The sequence below is a fragment of the Octopus bimaculoides genome, chromosome 17 (genome assembly GCF_001194135.2).
Source record: "Octopus bimaculoides isolate UCB-OBI-ISO-001 chromosome 17, ASM119413v2, whole genome shotgun sequence".
Classification (NCBI taxonomy): Eukaryota; Metazoa; Mollusca; class Cephalopoda; order Octopoda; family Octopodidae; genus Octopus; species Octopus bimaculoides.
Genome location: NC_068997.1, coordinates 36769426 through 36772284, shown reverse-complemented (window position 1 = coordinate 36772284; position 2859 = coordinate 36769426). Strand labels below are relative to the sequence as shown.

Sequence of the window (2859 nt, the reverse complement as noted above, 5' to 3'; positions counted from 1 at the left end):
ATGGGGAATACGAATCTGCAAAAAAATTGTTAAAAATCGACATTTTTAAATTACCATGGTGGGGGACGGGCGAAAGTCTTTTCGAATTTTTTTTCAACTAATCTTTACATACACTTAATCGACAGGATCTAAGCGATTATTTGTTGAAAGTTTCGTTTAAAAGTATCCATTTTTCTGGAAGTTAGGATGCAACAAATCTAACAGGGTATGCATTTGTAGATATGCCTGCGCTTCTACCTTTTCCTTTTTCACATTAAATCCGATATAACCGTAATCTACACTATCTGAAGGTATTCGTAGAAACTTCTATTTAAAAAATACCTATTTTTCTGAAAGTTATGAAGAAATAAATTTGATTCCTGTGAATCATAGGAAACATCACTCCTCCGCCCCCGAAAAACTTTTTCACAAAAAGTTCCAATATCGTCAGAATCTATACCTTCCGAAAGGTATTTGTAGAAAATTTCATTGTAAGATATCTAGTTTCTTGAAAGTTATGAAAAAACGAAGTCGTGGTGGTCACGCTTGTATAGGTATAACTAGCTAAGAATGAATAAGACGTTTTTATCATATGTAATTGACAATGAATGACGTGAAGTAAATAAAATAAATACAACACGCAAATAAATAAAATGTGAATTACGAACCATTGAATCCCATGACAGAAGAGGGTTTTATTTCGACGGGTTCCTCAGTTCTTTCCGACATGATCACAATTTCGATAATCTCTACACACTTCTTATACAAAAACAATCGAGATGTAAACTGTTGCCTAGCAATGAAATATCAACTTTCTTTAAAGGGAGGTGAATGTGACATAACACTAAAACGGAAGGGAGATAACTTGTCACTTGAATCTGGAAATGGTATATTTATCCCAAGTCAAATCTAAAATGAACAACAGTTGGTATTATATAATCAGTGCTATTTTAAAATTTTTTTACATATTCATAATACAAGGAAATATCATTTGCTGAAACTATTTTCAAATAATAGTAATTAGTTCCAGCTTGAAAAGTTGCAAAAGATGAAAAAGAAAAAAAGGTTATCTGTTATTGCAAATGATGATAATTATATTAACATTATTCATTCCTTTAGCAATTCATCCACCTTACTCTGACATCAACTACTGAAGGAAGTAAACCCTCTTCTTTGCTTATGTGTTTATATAATAATGAGGTGCACTGTTTCTTTCGCTGATATTAAAAAACTATTGTTGCAAATGTGTTGCAATGAGCATGCAATTTTGAGAATCTTTGTTATGTTAACATGTGAGAATTTATGTTATATAGCAAACGAGAGGCCTGACGCAAATGATTGTAAATAGGGAGGCACAAAAGGTATGAAGTGATGATGTTCAACTAGGTAACGGATTAAGTCTCCCACTCAAGTAGGTCACAGCAAGATTTGAACTCACACTGCAAAGAGCCAGAATGAATACTATCCAGGGTGAGGTTCTTAGTTTTGGGTTAGCACTTTTTTCATACCAGCCTGGGTACTTTTTTTAGCATGATTTTTGAAGCATGCACATCTCATATTTATATATTTAAAATACTTGAATTTTAGCATTTTATCTATCTGTAGGTTATATGATGTATTAGCTTGTATTTTCTGAAAGCATATATGTTGCAATTTGTAATTTAAATATTGTTTATGAGGTACTTTTTGATATTCATTTGTTCATTTTCTTTTGCATATATTGTGATTTATTTCATTATTAGTAATCTGTACTGATGAATATTTATTTTATTTGCATTAAATATTTTCTGTTTTTATTATGGAATTCTTAAAACATTTTTGTGCTGTATGTTAGCTTTGAGTTCTTGCCTGAAGTTATGGAAGGAATACGTTTTTAAAATATTATGAAGAATCTAGTATGGAGTGTATTTTGATTTCTCTTATTTACTGATCACAAGTTCTGAATTATTGTTGTATTTGCTGTTGTAAGAGAAGATCTCTAACCACTTCACATCCTTCAACTGGATACAGCTTCATCACCATTATCATTATTTTCAGTAGTAGTATCAACTACTGCTGCAGTCTCACCATTATAGCTATCAACATCAACATCAATAATAATAAAGACCAGCAGCAGTAGTAGCAATTTGCTTGTACTTAGTAATCATTGCCATTGAGAAATATTAACAATAAATGCTAATACATAGCAAGGAGATTTTCAGCATAATATCTAACATAATAATTTCACTTTCATAAACATTCCCAAACTGCATAATGTAATCTGTATGGGAAAACCAACTACTTTATAAATTTCTTATATCTCGTCTTAAACAATTAATAAGAATATTGATGAATGGAATTTAAAGATTTTGTATTTAATGATACTGTAGTGACGCCTTAAATAGCAGACGACATTTCTGGAAAGCTTATCCACGCATGCGCAGGGACTAGTTCCGGAAGGAACACAGGAAGAGGCGCATGCATAGTCATCGATATCCAAGTTTCGCGCCCTTATTCATTCTCTTTCTCGCCGGCCGACGAAGGGCCCAGACGTACAAGCAGCCTCTCTCCAACATTCCAACTCTGGAGACAGCTCTTTCCAACATTCCAACTCTGGAGACAGCTCTCTCCAACATTCCAACTCTGGAGCGAGACAAATAACCACTCAACATCATTGACGGCGTCTCAGCAACCAAAGGGCGAAGTGCTGCCTATTTCCTCTGTAAATAAATATTGTTGTGTTGATAGTTCAGAATCTGTGTTCCGTTGTTTCTTCAAGAAATTTAATGTACGGAAGCGGGTATACACCTAATGGTGTATAACCACTTTCCTACAATTGGTGACCCCGACGCAAGAACAAACGCAGCCCGGAGAATCCCTACAATTGGTGACCCCGACTCC

At 33.9% G+C, this 2859-nt stretch overlaps 1 protein-coding gene across 1 annotated transcript in view; it reads right to left on the bottom strand.

The window, feature by feature from the left end:
* The window catches only part of LOC106873844 (cilia- and flagella-associated protein 52-like), a 55590-nt gene extending 54800 nt beyond the window's left edge, over nt 1-790 (bottom strand). Inside the window, exon 1 of the mRNA XM_014921357.2 lies at nt 648-790. Within this exon, the coding sequence (XP_014776843.1) occupies nt 648-708 (61 nt within the window). The 5' untranslated portion in view covers nt 709-790. The remainder of the gene's footprint in view (nt 1-647) is intronic.
* Between the last annotated feature and the right edge of the window lie 2069 nt (nt 791-2859).